The sequence below is a fragment of the Caretta caretta genome, chromosome 3, assembly GCF_965140235.1.
Source record: "Caretta caretta isolate rCarCar2 chromosome 3, rCarCar1.hap1, whole genome shotgun sequence".
Taxonomy (NCBI): Eukaryota; Metazoa; Chordata; order Testudines; family Cheloniidae; genus Caretta; species Caretta caretta.
In genome coordinates, this window is record NC_134208.1 from 120,605,462 (window position 1) to 120,629,358 (window position 23,897).

General features: G+C 42.4%; 1 protein-coding gene across 4 annotated transcripts in view; it reads left to right on the top strand.

Moving 5' to 3' along the window:
- SYNJ2 (synaptojanin 2) overlaps positions 1-23,897 on the top strand; it is an 86,813-nt gene that overhangs the window by 54,083 nt on the left and 8,833 nt on the right. For all 4 annotated transcript variants that reach the window (XM_048844126.2, XM_075126833.1, XM_075126834.1 and 1 more), the window contains 12 exons: positions 1,608-1,692; positions 2,524-2,664; positions 7,970-8,162; positions 9,978-10,136; positions 10,384-10,540; positions 13,054-13,171; positions 15,810-16,028; positions 17,554-17,632; positions 18,793-18,961; positions 19,823-19,996; positions 21,119-21,253; positions 22,311-22,423. In XM_048844126.2, the coding sequence (XP_048700083.1) occupies positions 1,608-1,692; positions 2,524-2,664; positions 7,970-8,162; positions 9,978-10,136; positions 10,384-10,540; positions 13,054-13,171; positions 15,810-16,028; positions 17,554-17,632; positions 18,793-18,961; positions 19,823-19,996; positions 21,119-21,253; positions 22,311-22,423 (1,742 nt within the window). The remainder of the gene's footprint in view (positions 1-1,607; positions 1,693-2,523; positions 2,665-7,969; positions 8,163-9,977; positions 10,137-10,383; positions 10,541-13,053; positions 13,172-15,809; positions 16,029-17,553; positions 17,633-18,792; positions 18,962-19,822; positions 19,997-21,118; positions 21,254-22,310; positions 22,424-23,897) is intronic.

Sequence of the window (23,897 nt, forward strand, 5' to 3'; positions counted from 1 at the left end):
CTAAATATCAGTTTTTATTCATGCTCCTCCATTCCTCCCCTTGTGTTTCAATCTCATTGGGAGTTAGGTGCCTAGGTGCCTTTAGAAATTCCACTAGGCATCTATCTGCATCTTTTGACACCTAAATATCTTTAAAAGTCTGGCCTTTAGGCACCTCTGAAAATGTTACACTTAATCCTTTAGTGTTTATAAAGCACTCCGAGACCCTCAGACAAAAGGAATTGTATACAGTAAGGGTAACATTTTATTACATTACATCATTACAAAGCAGGGTCATTTTTTTTAGTAGTGTGTCAAACTGTTGTGTTTGTGGCTTGTTTGAACTGGCTGCTGACTTTCCAGTTTACAAAACAGGGCTTGTGATTGTAACTGACTTACAGATTTTACTAAAGAAAACAGCAAAGATAGTGTTCTGTCCTTCAGAAATGAAGTGGTTCTAAAATTACTGCTTGTCCTTCACTTTCCCTGTTACAGAGTAATACATAATCCTTTGCAGGCATTGCTGAGATATTCCTGTGCGTAGCACACAAATAAATTCCATGTATCCCTGGCTGTCTCACGTGAGCATTACTTCTCTTGAGCCCATACTACTGTAGTCTCAGAAGGCCCAGGAAGTAGGAAAATGGGTGTCAAAATTATGCATGTAAAATATGCAGTTACTATTTTTGCATGTGCACTTTTCTGCTTTTCTTATTCTTAATTTGTGAGCAAACCTGATTTAGGCTCCTACAATATTCTTCTGTATAGCCCTAAGGGCTGAGTGAAGTTCTTGTTGTCTGGTGAATAATAATGAAAACCCTTTAGATGTAAGGCAAACCTGGTGAACAAGCAGATGTAGATGTAGTTTTGTGCCGCCCCATGAGAGATCAGTGTCTGATTGTCTGAGTCCTCTCCAAGGAGCATGCTCACACCTAGGTGGGTTGCCCATCAGTGACACCTCCCCCAACTCCTGTACCAGTTGGTCTAAGGAGCACTGTTGTCAAGACACATTTCTTCATTGGTAAGCGGCTACAATCCGTGGTGTATGTTGTTGAAGAAGACAGGGAAGAAAGTTAGCAAGGAACCTCCAAGACTTCCTCAAAGTAGTGGAAAATCTTACTTGGGGGCATGGGTGGGGAGGAAGAAACATGCTGGTAGTGGACAATAGTTGCAGCTAGATAAATTATCTGTGTCAAAAACAGACGTTGAGATATTGGACCGCATACTGGGTATGAGATTTCAATGTGACTGGATGGGATGGGGCAAACCATTGTGACTTTTGGGTTTTGTACACAGTGGCATCATATCTTAAATCTGGGAAGAGAGGATCTCCCTCTAAACAACATTGCTGAGGCCACACCTAGAATAAAGTGCTTTGTTCTGGGCTCCTTCCTACCAGAAAGATGCAGACAACCAGAAGGAGACAAGCAGAAAAATGATAAAAGGAACTGCAAGGGATGCTTTCTAAAGATAGATTAAAAGAGCTATAATTATATAATTTGGCAGAGGATGCACAAAATTAACTATAGGACGTCTCTTTTTCTAATTTCTGTCAAGTATGCAAATGATTAAACGAAACAACAAATAAAGTGGTAAGTCTTGAATGACTTTTGTTCCTCTATACGCAGACGATGAGAGCTGTCCTGCTGACATGTTTGCTGTGGGATTTGAAGAGATGGTGGAATTAAATGCAGGGAATATTGTAAATACCAGGTAGGTGAAAACAGAGCTGTGCTTTGTACATTCACCTGCATATGGTCACTCTGTGTGGGAATGTGTTTGTCATTAACAAATGCCAAGGTTACCAGCCCAAATGTGCACTCTCTCATTTTTATACAATGCATATCATTGAGCTTTCTAAGCCAATGCAGGGCCCTACTTTAGCACTGTGCTCTCAGTATCCTTGTCTGATGCTGAAATGTTAAACTGTCAAAGTCTCTACACACAACTGAAATGTATGTGTGGAATTTTACAATGTGAGCAATATCTCTCTGTGCTTAAGTATTTATGTATGTGTATTCATAAAGGTACTGCTAGGGTAGGAAGTAGAGGTAAGGAATGAACTTTTCTTGTCCGTGCATGTGAAAAAATTTGTTCCTTGACAGGCTGGAGGAGGACTCAAGGGGAAAGGGGCAAAAACAACCAAGGAATGTAGCGTTTCACTGCTGATTCTTCTAGCTTAACATTGAGATATCATCTTTAGGAATAGCAAAGCTACAGTAGTATGTAGCATGGTTGGTGGGTCAGTATTCATCTGCATGTATCAGTGGATCTTTAGGACAAGAAAAATAAGGAGGTCTACAAGGTCAAATCTATGCAGACCATGGCTGCCCAACCATCACTTGAGAGTAGCAGTGCATTCAATATTGAGCACATGTAGCCGGTCACCTCCTAAGCAGTTAAAGTCCATTTAGCTCTCACCTTACTGCCCTCTGCCTCGTGTTGCAAGAGCAGGGGAAAGAGACATTGCAAAGAAAGAAGCTTCAACATGATTTTTATTATTTCGTTTCTGTTCAATTCATTCAGCGTTTGTTTTTGTTCCAGTACAACTAATAGGAAGATGTGGGGGGAGCAGCTTCAGAAAGCGGTTTCCAGGACTCACCGGTACATTCTGCTGACATCGGCACAGCTTGTTGGCGTTTGTCTCTTCATCTTTGTACGACCTTATCACGTCCCCTTCATTAGGTACGAGGGTGTCATGTTTTCACAAATGGTTTCCTGTGGCCTGGAGTTGGGAGCAGGGAAAGCAGGCCTGGATTAATCAATGTGCACACAGTGCAGTTGAACCAGTGCCGCCATTTCAGTGGGGGGCCTGACTCCAGGGGTACCAACTACACACACACACACAGAAATCATGGGCCAGGAAGGAGTTGGAGGGAGGGCTCTGCCAGCATGCTGTGGCAAGAACTAGTGGGATGGAGTGGGGAGCCGGGCCAGCCCTGTGGGACAGGAACTGCTGCTAGCTGAGTGCAGGGTGAGTTCACTCTCTAACAGCCCCTCCAGGGCCTCTCACTCCCTCAGGGCAGAACCTGACCGCCCCCCCCCCCCCCCACACACACACAGATTGTCCCACCCTCTGGGGCAGTACCTGACCCTCATCCCAAGGCTTCCTAACCTATAGGAGAAGGAAAGGTGGGGGACACCTAAATGCCATAGTTCACAGGGCCCCAAAGTTCTTCAATCTAGCCCTGAGGTGAAGGCCTGGTTTTTGCTGAGAATTCCTGCTGCAGAAATGTGTTCTTCATTTCGTGTAAGCTCATTAACCCGTACAATTGTAAACGTGAGGTTGGGCTAGGGATAGAGATAAAAATTCCTGTTAAAAACAGAATTTCATTGGCTAACAAATTCTTCAGACATGAGAAGTAATAATTTTACTTTATTTCTTTATTTGAAATAAAATCAATAGAAACGAGCAAGTTAGGACATCTGTACAGTATTTTACAACGTAAGCTGTACTGATGCCAAACTGGGCAAAAGGAGAAGACTCCCATCAAAAATAGACCAAGGAGGAGATATTTTCAAAAGCACAAATTGGAGTCAGGCAACTTGCTCCCTTTGACTTTCACTTGGAGCGAGCCATCTAATTGTCGAGGGCACCTTTATAAATATCTCCCCGCTAAGCTTCCCTGCACCCATCCCCAACACAGACAAAAGCTGGAGAAAAGATATAGGCCTAATGCAGTTCCTAGAACCAACAGGGGAAGCAAATCCTAGAGTCAAGATCTCTCCTCTGAGAAGATCATTCCTTTGATAGAGGAAGGGAGCGTGGGTTCAAGTCTCTACTTTGCCACAAGCTTCCTGTGTCACCTTGGGCAAGTCACTTTCTCTCTGTGACTCAGTTGCCCTTCTGTAGAATGGGAATAGTAGTACTGGCCTACCTCACGGAGGCGCTGTGAGGACAAATGCATTAAAGATTGTGTGACGTTCAGGTGCTGTGGTAATGGGGATTGTATAAGATCCTTAGATAGACTGTCCTGCCGCCAGTCCCCAGGATGAAATCCTGGCCCCATTGAAGACCATGGCAAAACTTCCATTGACTTTAGTTGGGCCAAGATTTCACCTCAGATTTTTAACTACAGTAACCATTAAGAGCACCTTCCCCAATTGTTGTAGTAGCACAAAGGGAGAGGAGCAGTCTCTGAGGCACCCAGGAACTAAGCCATATGTAGATCCCTACCAACACCTTGACTTGCACCCTAAAGTAAGTAGAAAGCCAACCTCGCCATTGCAGAACTATCATAATATTCTCCCTGTGGCCAACACTGCCAAACAGGTAGCTAGTGGTACTCTGCACCAGCTGCAGCTTTGGAGTGTTCTTCAGGGGTAGTCTCATGGAGAGAGCGCTGTAGTAATACAACCTGGAGTTACAAGGTCCAGATCTGAGATAAAAGGCAGATTCACCTGGGAAAAAATATGCTTTTGGCCACTGATGACATCTGAGATCCAGGAGCAATCAGGGCTCCAAGTACACTAAAATCCAAAAACTCTTGGGCTAGAGAGTGGATAATCTTGTTGGTCATAAGATGAGAAAACTCTCCTACCGTATATTTATGCTGCTTCTGCCACCAGGACTCCTTTCTTCTCTAGATTTAGCTTCAGCGAGCTTACTGTCATTAAGTCTCCATTTCAACCAAGCGCTGTGGAACCAAATAGACTACAGCATCTGGGCCTAAATTGACAGAGACAGAGTTGTGTGACCTCTGTGTACAGTAGTGATGACAGGGGAACCCAAACCGGCTCCCTGTCTATCTCAACAGACTCACATACACATTGGGTAGGGTGGATAACAGAACAGAGCCTGCATGAAAGTGCCTGTGCAGTGGAATGAAGCATGCCTACGGATATGCAGGTGGGAGCGGAGTAATTGGCCAGAACTACCCACTGGCATCTCCCAGAGAAGACTAGAACAATATCATCCACCCCATACCAAATGCACTGCTGGGTCACTAAAACCTTCGAGAGTTTCAAACCCTGCTGGGCTATCTTACTTTCTCTTTCACTAGTCAAATATCCACCATGAAGGTCCATGCAGTCTTCATGTCGTACCTAGCTCTGCAGTCAGACTAATGGAATCCAGGTAACACTAGTGTTCCCTTACTGCAGCCTTCTGCGTTCTAAAGGGAAAAGACTAAATTCCTGAATTTATTTTATTTATTTTTTATTTTTTTTTAACTAACCTGTCTGATAAAAGTAGTCCAAAGAAGGAGAATAACTTTTACTAGGTGAAATTTGAGTACTCCAGCTTGAATAAAAAGGGATCAATAGCAGAATTACTCTACAGATTGGTTTCAGAGTAACAGCCGTGTTAGTCTGTATTCGCAAAAAGAAAAGGAGTACTTGTGGCACCTTAGAGACTAACCAATTTATTTGAGCATGAGCTTTCGTGAGCTACAGCTCACTTCATCGGATGCATACCGTGGAAACTGCAGAAGACATTATATACACACAGAGACCATAAAACAATACCTCCTCCCGCCCCACTGTCCTGCTGGTAAGAGCTTATCTAAAGTGATCATCAAGTTGGGCCATTTCCAGCACAAATCCAGGTTTTCTCACCCCCCCCCCCCCCCCCCACAAACTCACTCTCCTGCTGGTAATAGCCCATCCAAAGTGACCACTCTCTTCACAATGTGTATGATAATCAAGGTTGGCCATTTCCTGCACAAATCCAGGTTCTCTCACTCCCTCACCCCCCTCCAAAAACCACACACACACAAACTCACTCTCCTGCTGGTAATAGCTTATCCAAAGTGACCACTCTTCCTACAATGTGCATGATAATCAAGGTGGGCCATTTCCAGCACAAATCCAGGTTTTCTCACCCCCCCCCCCCCCACCCCCATACACACACAAACTCACTCTCCTGCTGGTAATAGCTTATCTAAAGTGATCATCAAGTTGGGCCATTTCTAGCACAAATCCAGGTTTTCTTACCCCCCCCCCCAAACTCACTCTCCAGGGGGTGAGAGAACCTGGATTTGCACAGGAAATGGCCCACCTTGATTATCATACACATTGTGAAGAGAGTGGTCACTTTGGATGGGCTATTACCAGCAGGAGAGTGAGAACCTGGATTTGTGCTGGAAATGGCCCAATTTGATGATCACTTTAGATAAGCTATTACCAGCAGGACAGTGGGGCGGGAGGAGGTATTGTTTCATATTCTCTGTGTGTATATAATGTCTTCTGCAGTTTCCACGGTATACATCCGATGAAGTGAGCTGTATCTCACGAAAGCTCATGCTCAAATAAATTGGTTAGTCTCTAAGGTGCCACAAGTACTCCTTTTCTTTCTACAGATTGGTTCTATTGCAACTGTCAACCTGTTAGCACTCAGATATACAGCAGTGGGCCATTGAAAGTCCTGAAAGGTTTTGATTTTAATAAGTGGCTGAGTTTCATTATTTAATATTAATGAGCTGCTACAGTATACATGGACACAGCCAATCCTAGCCACGTGATTTTGTAGTTTAAAAAGAAAAAAGAAAAATCCAGAAAAGGACAACAAAAATCATCAGAGGCAGAGAAAGATTTCTATGCTAAGGGAGATTAAAAGGTTAGACTAGTGTAAAGAGGAGATTAATAAAATGGGGTGTGATTGAAGTATATATCACAATGAATGGGTCAAGGAACTCAGAGGCTCAGGATACTATGAGGCTGTCTCACCACAACCTTTCCTATAACCTTAACCAAGAATGGAGGATTAGATTCCAGTTAATAGTTGTATAGGTTGGCACATCAATGGATGGCTTCTTAGAGCAGAGACAGAACACATGATTCCTTAAAATGGTCAAAACTCTCTCAGAGAAGGTGTTGATGTTCCCCATCAGCCAACCCAGGACCTAGTATTTCCCCACTGGCCTTCACCAGCCAGGAAAGAGAAGCAAAGCACGGGTTGTGGTATGAAATTGCCCCAACACCTCTAGAACCTCCAAGAATGTGTGTAACCAAAAGTCAACAAAGACTTAACGTTTGTCCCCTCCAGATATTGCCCTGCATCAATGGACACAAATATTCTAATCCAGTGCTCATGATTTTATGTACAAAGTAACTGGAAATTTTCTCAATAGGAAGGATTCACACAGGACTGGGGCAATTACAATTATGATCTCACTATTTGCTTATCTGAAAAGACAGGCGTGCATTATTCTCAAAATAGACTGGCTATCTGGGAGTAATTACTCTGCTAACAGGTGGTTTGTTTTGCCAAGTTGTAATATAATGTAAAACAATGATATGTTAATTGCTAAGATGTAATTGAAATACCATGTAATTAATAATATGGATGCAACAGGCAATTTGTTATCAAAACTGATGCCATTTCAGTGCTCAAGGTCTGAGTATTTGTTTCTAACAATCAACTAGTTTGATAAATACAGATTTTATAATCTGTATGCTTTTATATTAGCATTGATACACCAGAGATGTGGCCCGCTCTCCACTACAAAAGTTGCATTTCATGGTATGGAAATGCCACTTCAGTAGATAACCAGCTGTCAGCAGATTCATGTCAGCAGAATGGAAAATAAAAGGGAGTAAAAAGTGACCCTTAATTATTGTCACTACTTCAAAGGAATTTTTTTGATAAAGACAAACATCAAAAGTAAACCTCATATAAGTTACAAAAGGTACAGAAATGTTTTCATGCAAAGAATGCTGAATAGTTTGGAAAGGATGCCAAGAGGGGTGGCCCAAGGACAAAGTTATTTCACTTGATTGTTTTATTACTGTATTGTTGTTTTTTAACTGGTAATCTGAAACATTAGAACATCTATACCGCCAATAGTAATGTTGCAGCAAAAGACCCTAAGAGATCCATTGAACAACATGAATCTCTGCTCATTCATGTATTTAATAACTGGAGGGAAAATAAAAGCATCATTCTAAATAAGATGGGGTTTTCCTTTCCACTTTCCAGTAATGACTGATTGATTTTTTTGTTTCTCCCCCCAACCCCCACCTTTTTTTTTTTTTTTTTTTTTTGGTCCAGGGATGTAGCAATAGACATAGTGAAAACCGGGATGGGAGGGAAAGCTGGGAATAAAGGTGCAGTAGGCATCCGTTTCCAGTTCCACAGTACCAGTTTTTGCTTCATATGCAGTCACTTGACAGCTGGTCAGTCTCAAGTGAAAGAGAGGAATGAAGATTATAAAGAGATTACACAGAAACTCAGCTTCCCAATGGTAAGTATTTAGGATGTCTCAGACAGAAATGTTGTGAATGGGAGTGAAAATTATATCCTTAAATTTTTAATTGTGAGAGTCAATAGCAATCTATAGTACCTGGCAGGTCAGCACGGGAGGCAATTCAAAGTCATAGAGTATTCACACAAAAGAACTTAATAAAAAAGAAAGTAAGGTTGAAAGCATATTTCCATGGGGACCAGCTAACCCAAAAACAAACAATACTTTCTTTACAAAAATTCTACACCTTTAAATAAGCCAGATGTTAGAATGCCTGAACGTGAACAATGAAGGGATATAACCAGTTTCCCACCATCATAATGCTTCATCACTCACTATCACACCCACCTGATTCACAGATTGAAAACTTTATGCATTGTGGACCAGTTTGCCAAGATTACGCTTTAAGAGCCAGGTGTGGTGGCATCACACAGACAGTAATGGCTCCCTGGTTCTCTGCTCAGACCCAGAACAGTTTAGTTCACCCTGGGGCTGCTCTAATTTGAATTAGTTAGCAAGAGTCCCTAAAAAGACCATTTTCTGTCAGAGCATACCCAGAGTGTGTCATACTCCAGCTGCTCCTTCTCTTTGATTGTGACATGCCACAACTTCTCAGTCTCCTGCACACAGCCTACATGCCTCCTGCTTTTCTTCATCCTTCCTCCCTACACTTCCCCTAGAGTCCCATTTCCCAAGACCAACAAGCACAATTAATTTTTATCTTTATCAGAATGTGGCGCACACAGACATTCTGAGATCCCTTTCCTCTGTATTTATATCAGATATGATATCTTTTGGATGGTATTCTGTTGATCACCTCTCAGTTGTCTCTGTTTAAGGCCAGCAAGTGGCCCTGTAGGGTTTTTGTGGCTTTGTTCCTGTGCTTGCCTTAATGGTGTTGGCCGCGTTAGATTTCCACAGCTGCCATTTCTTTCAGACTTCTCCAGAGAGCCTGTAAGCCAGGGAACGAAAGGACCAGTTTATGATGTGTTCATTTATTTTGTTTAGTCAGCAAAGAATGGCATTTAGGTTGAAGAGCATAAAATTTAACTCCCTGTTGTTTCCTGGGTTTACAGGCTTGACACATATAGCATATTAATCAGTTTCCATTTATGTTAGAAATAATAGTCCCAGTATTGAAGACCTGCATAGAATATTCATTCTAAATGGCCATAAAATCATGCGTATAGCAGTCCTTACTTCCAATAGCTCATTAACTATTTTATATCCTGTAAGTTTACTATATTGGTGTATACTTTGTGTGTGTGTAATATATATTAACAGTGCCCTCTAGTGATGCTAGAGATACAGGTCTGAAGTGTTTCCTTTATGAATCCCTGTGTTCAGAGGTTTAGAGCTTATTTTTTGAAAGTGCAGTTATCTGTAGCATAACACATGAAGCTTAAATATTGGAGTGAATCTCTGTTAATAATATTATTACTTTACATTTACAGAAATGTGCTATGCAGTTGTAGGGGCAAATTTTCATCCTGGTCTTGACTGAAGCCTCTGTTTTTGCGGGTGCATACAATAGCAAGAGCATTTTGTGGCTGCAGTTTAGATCATGCAGGCATATAAGTCCTTGACTGTGCCAGAATTAAGATATCTAAATTATGGATGTAAAATTGTGACTAAATAACTGTGGGATGCAGAAAGAAATGTAGAGACCACTTTTTTAGTCTGCACTGGATTTAGCAATTAAAACCTCGTAAACAAGTCCAAAATATAGTATTCGAGGGAGACTGAGTTTTAAAACTCAGTTGATTAAAATGTATCATTTTAAACTATGTCTTAAATTCTGTATCTTCTAACCAGGGGAGGAATGTGTTCTCACATGACTATGTGTTCTGGTGTGGTGATTTTAACTATCGCATTGATCTGACATATGAAGAAGTCTTTTATTTTCTTAAACGACAAGACTGGAAAAGACTCCTGGAATTTGATCAACTACAGCAGCAGAAATCCAGTGGAAAAGTAAGGGGATTTATCCCATTTGCTCAAAATTTAAAATAGCCATTTTCCAGAACACCCATATTTTGATCCAAACTAATTGCCTTTAAGTAAGAATGAAAATGAGGGCATTTTCAGAAATGCGTTTCTATGGGTATGTTCATTTAAAAAAAAATCAAAGTGTGATTATATTAATAAAAGTGAATATGTGACTATGAAACCTTCATAAGCAGGAATTAGCTGATTGAAGAAATGATATTTATTTTAATAGATTTTTAAAGACTTTCATGAAGGCACTATTCATTTTGGACCAACATATAAATATGACGTTGGCTCAGAGGCTTATGATACAAGCGATAAGTGCAGAACCCCTGCTTGGACTGACCGAGTGCTTTGGTGGAGAAAGAAGCTTTCATTTGATAAAACAGGTGCGTAGGGTCTTTCTCATTTTTGCATTTCTCATTTTAAATAATGATGCCTGGCAGTCAGATCTCACTGGATCCAAGGGATGGAATTTGGTCTAGTGGTTAGAGAAGAAGGTGGACAGTCTGGGATTCTAGGTTCTATACCTGGATCTGGCCTTTAGTCTGGGTGAAACTGTGATTACCTTACTCATGGTGGTACTCCCTTTGGTTTCAGTGGGACTGCTTTCATGAACATAGAAGTCACATTTGAAACCTGATCAAGTCACTTAGCTACAGCCTACTCCTGCTCCTGTTGTTACTGATTTCAATAAGGATCTGAGCCTTGTGCCTTGGTTTCCTCAGATGTTATTAGGGAATGATAATACTGAACGTTGTGAGGTTTTATTAATTCATACTTGTAAAATGCTTTGAGATCGTTGAATGGAAAGTGCTACGGAAGTGCAGTGCATTACTTTATCTGTAAGTTAAAAGCTATAAAATACTAGGACAGTTTTTAAAAAAAACCAAACTTTTTGCCGCCAGAGCCATATTTCCATACCAGCCTCTGAATCTGCATGTCATCCATTAGTGTGTGTAAAAACTGCACTTACGCATGCAAAGTGAAGAGTTACATAAGAAATTATCTGATCCATGCATACAAATGTGACTTTACCTCTTAAGATACAAGGGTCATCCCGTGGACTGCCTCAGTATAAATACCATGAAGGAAAGTGAGGGTTTCCAGAGAGGATGTCAATGTAACATAAATAATCTCATATTGATTTTAAAATCTGATGGTGTAGTAAAAAGAGGATCATGACCAGTAAATAGAGGCATGAGCTTACAAAGCAATAAAACCGTAGAAGGGATGAGATGCAGGGGATAACAATAGGTGAACTTCAGTTTGTGTGAGAAATAAGCTCAAATATTGGTAGGGCTGCAGTTCTTCTAAGCCAATAGGGTCCTACACACAGGAATAGAGGGGTTTGTGTTGCTGTAGATAATCGAAATATCCCAGCTGAATAACCAAGAAGAAAATAACACTTGGATGGGAGGATAAAAGTGCTGGTATCTCCTCCCTACACTTCTCACAGTTAGCAGAGGCACCCTCTCTCCACTTCTGGCTGCTCAATAATTGACCCAATTTTTTTTCCCCTTCCACCTTGTAGACCACAGTTAGCCTAAAAATCCTCCCTTAAGAATCTACCTCTCACCCTTTCCATTTTTTTCACGTTTCTACAACTTTTGTCATTTTTTCATGTTTGTAGCAGGTCTGCCATTGTTCTAAATGCATGCAGAAGTTGAATAACTCTCCTCATATTTCCCAACTGCTTTATGATTGTTGCAGACTATCCAGTAATTCCATTGCATCTTTTCAGCTAAAAAAAATATCCCCAGCTATTCAATAAATTTCCCTTTCTCTCTCAATTCTTCTTTCAAGTGGCCCCAGAGAGGACTTCAGCTGGCTGAGCAGACATTGTAGATGGGATGATCTAGCAGGGCTGCAAGAGCCCACCATATATCAGAAGAAAGTAGCAAATAAATGAAACCTCTTTCTCCTGTACTTACAGACCTTCCAGAGCTAGCCCAAGTGGTAACACAGCTAGGAGATCCATCTTCTCCCCCTCCCCATTTTCTGCCTTTGAGCCCCACCCAATCCTTCTGGTTCCATTCTCCACCTATAAACTCCACTACCCCTTCTGATTTGGTGGCAAAGCTTCCTCTCTTTCTCTCTCTCTCTCTACTGCTGATCTGCCGAATAGTCCAACTTCCATTTCTGTTCTAGACAGTGGAGGATACTGGGGCCAGAGAGCTGTTTGCAGAGGTGGGGAGACATTCCTTGCAGGTTGTTTACAATTCAATTCCTAGATCAAAGGGAAGAGATGTATAGCTAGTATGAGGCAGCCAGGAGAAGTGATCATGTCCCACAGTAACTCATCGTGAGCTCTGGAGATGAGAAATAACCCTTCTCCCCAGGCCTAGCAATGCTTCCCTCCATTTCTTCATGTTTTTGAGTGCAGCACAGGGCCTCCCCTAGCATAAAGGGAGAGTCCAGAGTGGCACTAGCTGGTAAGGAAGCAACAATCTATACTACACTCTTATCCCAGATTTGAACACTTCCTGTCACCCAGAAAAACTATGTGGAAAGCAGAGAAGCTAGAGCCATACAGGATTTCCTCTGTCTGGTCTCTTAACTGCATGTGGTTATTTCAAAATATAGATGTTTTCAGGCTGGAGAAAAATGCTATACTTTAATGTGACGGTGTGTGATGCTAAATTATATAGGTCTCTGAAAAGTTATTGGTTTGCATTTTGTCTTGTTCTAATGATCTGTGCTATCGATTGCACTTCTTTTTACATTTTGTTTTCTATTAGGAAATTCAAGGTCTAGAGGGATATAAGCCATCCTTTAGATGGAGTGCTTCAGGAACAGTGTGTTTTGGTGAAAACCACAGTTCTGTGAAATGCAAATAGTTAAAATAGTTTAAATTATTATTACAAGTCTATGAACTTTAATGCTCTTTTGTGCTGTATAGCTGGAGAGATCAATCTCCTAGATAGTGATCTGAGTGCTGAAACAAAAGTCAAACACACTTGGACTCCTGGTGCCCTGATGTATTATGGAAGAGCGGAGCTGCAGGCATCTGATCACAGGTAATGTCCTAGCTTAGATTATCTTTCTCTGATTACATTGAGGCTCACTGAAGTATATATTCAATGGAAGGGCCAAGAATGATTGTTAATGGACGCTACATGCTTATTCTCTGTTCAGCACTTTGACATTTAACCCCATCATGGTTCTAAACCAAAGGGTGGCAATGCCCGTGGGCCTTGTATTAATTTTCCTCTGTACTATGATATCAGCAAGGGCTGGACAAGATGCAGAGGCAAGGGCTGGATGATTTGATGCCTCTCCTCATTCATTTCTGACAGCTCAAACCAATTAAAGGTGCAGCATTGACAGGCACCACCCAGTCTTCTGCTAGAATGAAGGCAGCTGAGATGTGTTGCCTTAGCGGCATAAACTGTGTGTGTAGAGCTGGGGTGTGTGAATGTTAATGAGCTTCTCTGAGATGCAAACACATTAAGCCTCCCCACTTACGGAGAAAGGGGAAGAGAACAAAATCAAAAGCTGAGACAGCCACGTTGATTATAGATCTTCTCCCTAAAGAAAAATTATACAGATTAACTTTCTTTGCTCACTGTTATTGTTTCACTTGTTCTGAAAATGAATGCTATGAGTGCTTTGATCAAGGTATCTCAAAAGCTTGTCTGTTTTCAAAATAGCTTCTGTAATTATCCTGGGGTGCTCTATGGAAATGCTGTTTTGTTTCTCACAGTAGAGTTCAGTGAATCACAAAAGTGCTTTTCACAGCATTGTTACTCTGGAGGGCTGTTTCACCTTTCTCCAGCAATGAAAGAACATGCTTCTCACAAACAAACCATTTCTCTATGTCAAGGCACTAGCCCATTCGCACTGACACTACTGGCTCCTGCAGCTAACAGTGTAATTGCCACAATCATTATAAAATGCAACATTTGAAGCAAGGCTTCTTTTACCTTGGCTCCCAGTTACAGCAACCACCACTGCAGTAACCATGTTTCAACAACACCTGTTAGTTACACTCAGTAGGTTGGGTTTTCCAGGATGTGCTATAAAAAGAAACTCCAGTGTATCTCTTCTAACATCCAGCAACGTACTAAGCAACAACAGTGTTTTCAGAAATAGTTAACACTTCCTATAGAGGGTTGTTTTAATTTCTGTCTCCCCTTCATCTCAACCTTCAGTCTTTTTGTTCAGTCTGGTAGTGCGTATTACAGAACCAGCTGTAGTGCAGATAGCGGGTAGCAATGACAAGAGCTTAGATATGCAAGTGTCCAATGAGTGCCTTCAATGCATCTGCAAGTACAATCCTAAGGGTGCAGATTGCATCTACAGAGGCCGAGCCTCAGCCCTTTGGACAGCGTGCCCCTATTTATGTAGATCTGACACACACAGAGAGTTAACACATAAGAGAAAAGGAGTACTTGTGGCACCTTAGAGACTAACCAATTTATTTGAGCATGAGCTTTCGTGAGCTACAGCTCACTTCATCAGATGTTTACCGTGGAAACTGCAGCAGACTTTATATACACACAGAGAATATGAAACAATACCTCCTCCCACCCCACTGTCCTGCTGGTAATAGCTTATCTAAAATGATCAACAGGTGGGCCATTTCCAGCACAAATCCAGGTTTTCTCACCCTCCACCCCCCCACACAAATTCACTCTATTTAGAAAATCATTGTCTGTGCTACACAAACATGTTGCACACTTAAGGGTACATTGTCCTCTCACTGTTTGTCCTGGGCAAAAGAACTAGAAGTCAAGAAGAAAAACTGCTTTATCTTGGGCACCCTGTGTGAATTCGGGCAAACCACTTAACCTCACTATGCCTCTTGGGAAATAACACTTCCCTGTTTCATAGAGGTGTTGGGAAACAATTTATTAATATAAGTAAAGCACTCTGAGATCTTGGGATGGAAGGTCCTATGGAAGTGCCAAGTATTATATTCGTATTATTATTATGTTTGCTACTACAGTATATTATCACCACTATCTTTCACTAAATGTAGTGGTGGTAAATCTGTGAGACCCTATATGAGGGAGTAGACAGAGTAATAAATTAGGAGTCCGGACTCTGGGGTTCTGTTGCCCGCTGTGCTGCTTACTCATTATGTGGCCTTGGGCCCACTACTCAACTTCTCTCTCTCTCTCTCTCTCTGGGGATGTCTACGCTGCCACTGGGAGCGTGCTTCCCAGCTTGGGTAGATAGGCATGCACTAGCTCTGCTCAAGCTAATACATGAAAAATTGCAACATAGCTGGGGTTAGCACAGGTGGCAGCTCGGGCTAGCCATCTGAGTATAAACCCGGCCAGACCCCATCGGTATGTATTTGGGTAGTTAGCCCAAGCTGCTACCCCAGCTACACTACTATTTTTTAGCATACTAGCTCTAGCAGAGCTAACACGTCTGTCTACCTGAGCAGGGACACATGTTCCCAGCTGCCGTGTAGACATACCCTATGTGTAAAATGGGTATTACAGTTATTTACTTCAAAGGGGTATTGTTAGGCTTAATTAAAATATCTGCAAAGTGCTGTGAGATCCCGGGATGAAAGGTGCTTCAGAAATACATCTAAAAATAGATGCTTGCTTTCAGACAACCAATCTTTTGCATGTCCTATTATTTGAGGGTGATTTTAGATAACATGAAAGCAATGTTTGTGTGTGTGTGTATAAAATCTAGGCCCGTGTTAGCTATTGTAGAAGTGGAAGTCCAGGAAGTTAACGTGGCTGCCCGCGAAAGCGTTTTCCAGGAAGTGTCATCCTTCCAGGGACCATTGGATGCCACCGTAATGGTAAATCTCCAGTCACCAACCCCTGAAGAGAAAAACGAATTTCCCGAGGACTTGCGGACTGAGCTTATGCAAATATTTGAGAATTATGGCACCATTGTTCTTGTCAGGTAAATGTTGATTTCTTGACACGTGCAATCTATTTTTTAAAAAATCCTAATTAAAATGCATTAACTGTATGGAATACGAATAACCGTTTTAGACTGTAACATATTGCATTCGGATTGCATTAATGATTAGAAATTATTAGCACTTATGTTTTATTTCTCTCTATCCGACTAAAGAAATATCCTAACAGGTTCCTTGGCTATGTGGGGGAGAAGGGTATGCAGTGCTCCAGGTCAGAGGCTTCGCCCTGAGTGTGCCTCCTGGGGCCAGCTCTTCACCTTGCTCAGGCTCAGCCCTTTTATCCTCATGCATTGGGTGTTGCCTCAATTTGCAGTACTTCTAATTTGTGCCTCCCATTCCTGTGACTGAGAGAGTCTGCCTTCCTTGGCAATCTTTCACACCCATTTGGCTCTCCTGAGTGACTCCACCTCTTTTGGATTTAAGAGCCTCTAGCCTATCCTTGGGGGCTCAGGCTCTTTTGTCATTCCTGGACCTACTGAGTGCAAGGGAGGGTGTTTCGTTCTAAGCCCTGTTGGAGGAGTTTTGTTTCCTTCCAGCTGAGTTATTTTGGGCCTCCTGGTAGCTATGGTACTTCTGTGTTGAAGAAAACAAGCACAGCTTGGCATTATCTGATTTACATTACCATGAGTGGAAGAAAACAACAGCATCAAAAGTACCTGTCCAAAGTGGGAAAAGGGCTAGCAGAACCGAGTGTGCCACTGAAATGGGAGTGATGTTAGACTGTTCCGCTGGGGCATACATCTGAAGTCGTGCCTGGCCACAAAATGCTGCTATGCCTGCTGCTTCCTCCTGGAATCTAACTTCTTTGTGGCAGTAGTTGTGACTTGACAGCAAGACCAACAAATCAATTACGAGGCATTTGACCTACTTATTTCAGGAGATTGTTTTGCTAAATACTGTCAGCTTGGCTCTCTCTATCTAGCCCTGCATACTACTAAGTAGGGGATATGGGTTCAGGAGCAGCCCTAGGACCCCACCACCGCATGGTTTATGAAGGTTTGGAGCATTCCGTGGCTGCTGAGAGGAGCATGAAGGAAATGTGCTTTGCTTTTTTCACACCCCTTTGCAGCTTGCTGTAGGACAGAGTAGTAGCCTTTGAGGAGGTTGTGTGCCCTCTGAGAGGCAGCTTTCGTGCAGAGTTCACACAGAGCAGATGAAGCGGGTACATGGAAGGGGAGAGGTATGTTACACGGGGATGGGGAAAATACTGTGGATGCAGGAAGGTGTGCAACATTTTCTTAACCTTTATTCAGAGGGATGAACTGTTGCTTTGAGGACAACCCCAGTAGCGTCCACTCTGGTGGGGCCACATGAGGGAGGATGGGTGGTGAGGGAGAGTCAGTGCTGGGATGCTTGGTCCCACCTGTCTCAAAAACACTTGTTAGTAATTGTGTTATTGAAAGAGCTAAATGAAAAATTGCACAATTACTATAGTCACCATTTAGTCCTACTATTTCCTTGTGGACAGCAAACTGTACAGTTGTCTCATCTCTCTGTTCTTACTAGGATCAATCGAGGTCAGATGATGGTAACATTTGCAGACAGCAGGTCAGCTCTCAGTGTTCTGGATATGGATGGTAGCAAGGTAAAACCATCTCTGGTTTATTTTAGTGAATGCACACCAAACTTTTCAAAAATGGGTAGCTTAGGTTAGATACCTAAGTCCATATCTAGGCACCTGAATCTATGGCCTGATTTTTCAAAGAAGCTGAATACCCACAATGATCACTTCTAAGGCCTGGCCATATAAGGAAGGCAGGTATTGCTTCTTCAGGAGCTTCTAAACAGAGCTCTGGAACTGGAACATGCGTAATGGTGCCAACATGTGCAGTAATGCAAAATGTATCAGCAGCTAAGGTTCTACTCTGCTTTAAGGTATGTTTCTCACATGGATCAACAGTCATGTTTGTTCGTTTGGGGAGGCAATTTGGGGCCTGCTTTATGGTTAGATATCAGGCTGCTAGAGCGCTGGTGTGATTTTTCAAAATGCCTAAGTCAGTGATTCTCAACCAAGGGTACACGTACTGCTCTGTGTATTATACACTAAAATATAAGTACAATATTTACATTCCAATTGAATTATATGGCAAAAATGGGAACGTAAGCAATTTTTCAGTCACAGTGTGCTGTGACACTTGTATTTCTATGTCTGATTTTGTTAACAAGTAGTTTTAAGTGAGGTGAAACTTAGGGTACGCAAGACAAATCAGACTCCTGAAAGGGGTACAGTAGTCTGGAAAGGTTGAGAGCCACTGGCCTAAGTGATTTACGAGTACATATCCCATATGCTCTTAAGTCACTAAGGCACTTTTGAAAATACCACCCCTAATTATTATGATTATCATTTTAAAAATTATACAGCATAATTGCTGTGATATTTTACCATTTCTCTCCAATAGCAAATGATTGTTGAGTGCAGAATTGAGTAACCAAGAACTACAAGGCTAATTTCAGTATGAAAACTTTGAAGAAAGGAAGCCACAACATAAACAAGCCCAATAAGAGCAGCAGAGTTGTTCAGTCAATACCTGGAGTATTGTTACATCCAAAGGATTAATTCTGGGGTTTTTTTTCCCCGTGATGGTACTAGGAAGAGTATTTCCTTATCACTGAACTTCTGAAATGAACCTGATGCCATCTAGATTTCTGAAGCATTTGTCAGATGGAACATCTGCATTTACTAGCCTATTGGGGCACTATTCTCATTTTCTTAACAAAGGGAAAACAATTCTTTCATGACTCTAGGTCAAAGGCAGAGCAGTGAATATCCGGCCTAAGACTAAGGATTGGCTGAAGGGCTTTCAGGAGGAAATTGCTCGAAAACGGGAGAGCATTGCACCCATGTCACCCACCGCAAACTCCTGTCTGCTGGAGGAAAACTTTGATTTTTCAAGTCTGGACTATGAATCAGAAGGTTAGTAGCACAACTCTAGGCTGAACTATGAGGATTTGCGTTGTTCACTGTGGGGAGAGGGTAGATATCTGCATGTGATCACTATCTTAGTTTGTAATAAAACAATTCTTAGAAACCGGTTTGTGAACAGAGCCCTGATCTGGCACTGTGAACTACTCAGGTAGACCCCAGTTCTCATGCAGAGCCCCATTGACTATCAACTATCCGTACCTGCTCAGTACTAAAAAAATACACTATCACAGTCATAATACATTAAAATTATCTATATCAGTGTTTCTCAAACTGGGGGTCCCAACCCAAAAGGGAGTTGCAAGGCTATTGTAGGGGGGTCGTGAGATCACAACAATGTCGCTGGGGGAAAGAGGAGTTGTGGGGGATACAGCAGCCACTGCTCTCTGGCCACCTAGTTCTGAAGGCAGCGCCATCATTAGCAGCAGCACGGAAGTAAGGGTGGCAGTACCATACCATGCCATCCTTACTTCTCTGCTGCTGTTGACAGCAGCGCTGCCTTCAGAGCTGGGCACCTGGCCAGCAGCTGCCGCTCTCCAGCCACCCAGCTCTGAAGACAGCGCCAGCAACGGTGCAGATATAAGGGTAGCGACGCCATGAGTATGCACCTATGAGTATGTACCATAATTTGCTATCACTTTTTTGGGGGGTGGGGGGTCATCACAGCCTGAAATATTTTCAAAGGGGTTCCAGCAAAAAAAGTTTGAGAACGCCTGATCAAAAAAGCAATCCTAAAACACATGGAATCAACAAAAATGTTGCCTAACAAAATAACCTGTATAGAAAATGGGAGCGAGAAGAGAACGTGTTTTCTGACAATGTCTGTCTGCATTTTCAAATATTTTGTTTCAGGTGATATACTAGATGATGATGAGGATGATTATTTGGATGACATGCTGCCTCAGCACCCGGTAGCAGAGATGACAGAAGGCTTACCTGAGGGTCCTGAATATTTTACGGTTGCACCCACAGTAACTTCAAGCAAATCTCCACTGCTTACTGGAGGAAAGCCACATCCATATAAAGGTAAGTTACATGGCTTCTTTAAAGGAAGGCCTTAAAGCTTGTTTCCTTTTGCATCTCTTGGCTGTTTGTTGTGTTCACATGTTCTCTCTTGGCTTATACGTAGATTGTAAGTTTTGCAGGACAGGGACCAGATTTTTATTCTGGTTCATAAGAGTGCCTTGTGCAGAGGGGCCTAGGATCCATGACTGGAGCTTCTGAATGCTACTGCCATACAAAAAATAAACACGTAATTAAGCGTAACCCTGCCTTAACGCTGTTCTGTTCAGGGTAGGGTAGTTGTGCCTAAGTGTGTATGTATTATAAATCATAGGAAATAGCAGTAATTCTCCTTATCTATCTCGCATCACATAGCACCAGCGCACACAATGCAGAGTTGTCCTTACTTTATGTTCTTGTCAGTGAGGCCTCGTCCGTGAAGTCAATTGAAAGACTCCCATTGACTTCGATGGACTTTAATTCAGGCTTTAAAACCATAGGCATTGGTGGCAGTGGAATCTGAACTCTCCGGAAACTTGCCAGTGAATTACTTCAAACGAGTTCCTATTACGACCAAGACTAAGAGTTTGCTTTACCCCTCTGTGCTCTGATTTTACTTATTTTTGGCAATTTTGAGGTTCGGGCACCCTCTGACTTAAACAATGTTGCTTTGAAAAACTTGCCAGTTGCTTAAAATTATTGTACAATGTTAATCTCAGTATCTACAGTGTTCCCTCTCCTTAGTATTGGGATTCCCTAAGGAATACTGCAGATACTGAGGTAACATGGTATAGTTATCTCAGCAACTGCCAGGTTGCCTTAGCAGTTAACCATGCTTAACGCTACAATTTTATCACGGAGGTCATGGAATCCATGACTTCTGAAGACCTCCATGACTTTAGCCTGCAGGCAGCTGGGAGCTGCAGGGTCCCGCTGCCGCCTGGGGCAGCCAGAAGCTGCAGGGTATCCCTGACACGCCAGAAGTTTTACCGACGAAAGTGCAGTGTAGACAAAGCCTCAGTTAACCAGCTCTTGTTTTCAAATCACAGGTGCCTGTCTCCTGACACTCCAGTCTTGATCCATCTCTGCCGTAATTCTCAAATGCAAAACTCTCTTGTTTGTTTTTTCCCTGAAATTTCCCCCTAGATGATGCTGACCTAGCTGAATTAAAGCAGGAGCTGGAATTAGGTGTGGGGCTTCGCCATCGGTCTCCAAGCAGATCTCTGTCTGTTCCTGACAGGCCTCGCCCGCCTCAGCCACCCCAGAGACCTCCCCCTCCAGGTAAAATTTCAGTTTCTTTTTAAATGTTGTCCCATGTCAGCTGGACTCTGTTGCCACCCTATTGTTTCTAGTAATAACAAACAGGTAAATACCTATGCCTGTTTAAATCCCCATCACCTGCTGTTTCAGTCAGGCACAGTGTTCGCCTTCATTTCTTTCCCTAAACTCTTGTGGTGTTAAACAACTGCTGTGTTTCACTCCAGCAGTGGCTGCATTTCAGTGATGGGTGAAGTGGTTCTTTGAAATAGTTTGGGATGAAAGGTACTCTAGTAATGAAAGTCCTTTCTCCACTTCAGTGGAGTTATAATAGTTCGTGTATGTCTCACATCCACCCAACAGCAAAGGGGGAGAATTTGCAAATAACTGATGCTTTGGTACAGTAAAAGACACCAGTGTTTAATCTCCCTGAGTCTTTTCTTTTTAATACTCAAAGCATTTTATTACCATTTTTTTGTTTATTCGGTTTAATTTTTTATGCAATATTCCCTTGAAAAGTTTAAACAAAATATTTGTCTGATTTTCATCCCTTCCCATTAGATGGTTACCTCACATACGTACGCACTGCCCACATTTGGGATAGCACTGAGGATAATAGAGCTGTTTTTCTTCATTTGATGGATAGTTTGACCTCAGCCACGGCATAGATTTCTGAGGGTGAAGTGATGGTATTCAAAGCTCTACTCACTTGGGATGCCAAAATGAGAGGCCAGTCATGTCAGATTGTTCAGATTCACTCATAGACTCTAAGATGAGAAAGGGCCATTATGATCTTCTGGTCTGAACTCCTGCATAGATCACAGGCATTTGACTTTCATGCAGCACATATGCTCCAGAGTGCAACTAGAAATTCTCTTTTAGAAATACATTCAGTTCTTCAGCATTGTCCTTCCTTTCTTATGTGCTTTGATCAGAAATGAATAGTTAACAACATTGCCATTGAAATAGTCATAGCTGGGCTGCAGTATTAATGCCCAATTGAGATTATTATTATTATTTATTATTAACAAACACTGCACAGGCTCTTGCATTTGAAAACTCATTCTTATTTCCCTTGCAGCTGGAGTATCTGTCAAAAAATCTCCATCCGATGGTTCCATCTCCTCAGGAGGTCACTCCCTGTGCTCCATCCTGCAGACGGCAAAGCTTCTCCCAGGGGCGCCTCAGCAACCAGTGAGTCCCTCAGCAGCACTGCGCCACACAATTAACTAAAAAGGGGATCAGGTGCTAATTAGAGTCTGAACCCACCAGCCAGCAGATGCAATTTACGTAGGAGTGCTGAGCAAAGCAGTAAGGATACACAAAAAGAAAAGGAGTACTTGTGGCACCTTAGAGACTAACCAATTTATTTGAGCATGAGCTTTCGTGAGCTACAGCTCACTTCATCAGATGTTTACCGTGGAAACTGCAGCAGACTTTATATACACACAGAGAATATGAAACAATACCTCCTCCCACCCCACTGTCCTGCTGGTAATAGCTTATCTAAAATGATCAACAGGTGGGCCATTTCCAGCACAAATCCAGGTTTTCTCACCCTCCACCCCCCCACACAAATTCACTCTCCTCCTGGTGCTAGCCCATCCAAAGTGACAACTCTTTACATAATCAAGTCGGGCTATTTCCTGCATAGATCCAGGTTTTCTCACATCCCCCCCACCCCCATACACACACAAACTCACTCTCCTGCTGGTAATAGCTCATCTAAACTGACCACTCTCCAAGTTTTCTCCCTGTAATTACCCAGGATCAGTAACTGGGGGGGCATAATCAGAACAGAGTATGTGTTAGGCAAGTGTGTATATGTACATATAGACACAGGGAGACTTACTTTAATAAGTAATGGCTGCCTCACAACTTGAAAATGAATAAACTACAGCTATTTAACAAATTTCCCCTTTGAACTTGTCAGCTTTGCCTGCCTGCTACATTCTAGATTTACTTACTTTAGCTCTCTGCCAATGGCTCTTTTTCAATGCCAAATCCTAATATTCAGCATCCTCTAGACCAGTGTTTCTCAACGACTGATCCATGACTGGTGCCAGTCCCTGAGATCTCCCTGACACAATTTAGGAAGGCAGCCAGCTGGTCACTGGTATTAGAAAGGTTGGGAAGGACTGCTCTAGACAGGCCCCAGGATCCATCTAAATCGGCCTATAGAGTGGTCACACCATAGCTCCCGGCGTCCTTCCCCCATTTCCGAGGGAATATTATCTGCATAAAGCTCCCAAGTGTTACAGGTAGGGATTCTGCACAGGTCTGATCTGGAACTACAGAGTTGAAACAACCATGCTCTAGTATTTGGCTACAGGGCCAGCAGGCCCACAATCATTTGATACTAAGGGCAGGTCTACACTGGAAGCAGTACCTCAGCGCCACTGTACTGCGTCTGGTGAAGACGTGCTAAGCCGATGGGAGAGCGCTCTCCCATCAGCATAACGACTCCACCTCCACGAGAGGTGGAAGCTATGTCAGCCGGAGAGTGCCTCCTGCCGACATAGCTTGGTGTGGACAGTGCTCAGGTCTCTGTAACTTGCGTCACTCGGGGGGTGATGTGTCTTTTTCACACTCTTGAGTGGCATAAATTCGATCAACTTAAGCTTTAGGGTTAGGGTTGGAGGACCCCTAAGGCTATGTGTAGATTGAA